This window comes from Penaeus monodon, chromosome 30 (assembly GCF_015228065.2).
Source record: "Penaeus monodon isolate SGIC_2016 chromosome 30, NSTDA_Pmon_1, whole genome shotgun sequence".
In the NCBI taxonomy this organism is placed as follows: domain Eukaryota; kingdom Metazoa; phylum Arthropoda; class Malacostraca; order Decapoda; family Penaeidae; genus Penaeus; species Penaeus monodon.
Genome location: NC_051415.1, coordinates 8096909 through 8097903, shown reverse-complemented (window position 1 = coordinate 8097903; position 995 = coordinate 8096909). Strand labels below are relative to the sequence as shown.

General features: G+C 41.0%; 1 protein-coding gene across 1 annotated transcript in view; it reads right to left on the bottom strand.

Annotated features, from left to right (window-relative positions):
* The window catches only part of LOC119592339, a 39276-nt gene that overhangs the window by 20230 nt on the left and 18051 nt on the right, over window positions 1–995 (bottom strand). Inside the window, 3 exon segments of the mRNA XM_037941166.1 lie at window positions 61–253; window positions 480–630; window positions 790–914. Of these exon segments, the coding sequence (XP_037797094.1) occupies window positions 61–253; window positions 480–630; window positions 790–914 (469 nt within the window).

Here is a 995-nt window from a genome sequence, read left to right as displayed (position 1 = left end):
AATGATGGGAACTATATCATATTTCGCCAATGCGATCCTGTTACGCCTCAGTCTACTTACTTCATCATCAGTAATGTCTTTGAGGGACATGAGGAAGGCTAGGGAGGACGCCTTGCCTCCCGTCAGACACGTAGCGCGAGTCCGCTGATCTATCAGAGGCAACACAAACGCCGTTGCCTCGTCTATCTCCACCCGCGGCTCAACCAGCGCAGGCAAGCATTCCCTTTCTGGCACTGGACAAAGGCCTTTAAACCTAATACAATACAGGAGGTAAATTATTACATTTATTTGGTCGCTTTGTCAAATGTTGTTATCGCCATAAGTTACCCCTTGACAGCTGAACATTTTCTTTGATAAAGCTCAAAGAAAATGTAAACTATCGTCTGGGCAACTATTTTAAATACCATACCATGTCATTTCAAATGATTCGATGTTTCCCAGCAAGTTCATAAAATAAAAAAAAACAATTTAGCCAATACCTGTCACAAAAAAGGGTGATGCCATAACCGGAAGAGTGATTAATAGCTACAGAATTGAAGTTCAGAACGTGACAAAGCGACCAAGGATCTCCCGTGTAATGGGTGATTTTAGGACCGAGATTATGCCACAAGTCGTAGTTTCCGGAACTGGCTGGAAGGGTTTGAAAACGGTTCAAGAAATCGAACTGATTCACGTATTTGTAAAATATAACACAATAAAGTAGAAAAAATAACAGATTCCATATCCGATTACCTTATTTAACAGTTATACCACACTGAAGTTCAAACAGCAGTTAGCGATTGGTCTTACTTGTAAATCTCGTGAGTATGTTCTTAGGGATAGAGGCTTTTTCGGCCAAATGAGGAAGGCTGAGCGTGGTAGAGGTTACAGGCCGATACCTCCCCGAAGCTTCCTGTACATAACCGACCACGTAGCTTTTCAAGAAAATGGAGAGAATTAAACTGTCTTCCTGTTTTAATTTGTTGTCAGATATGATATGATTATTCTTATTTCCA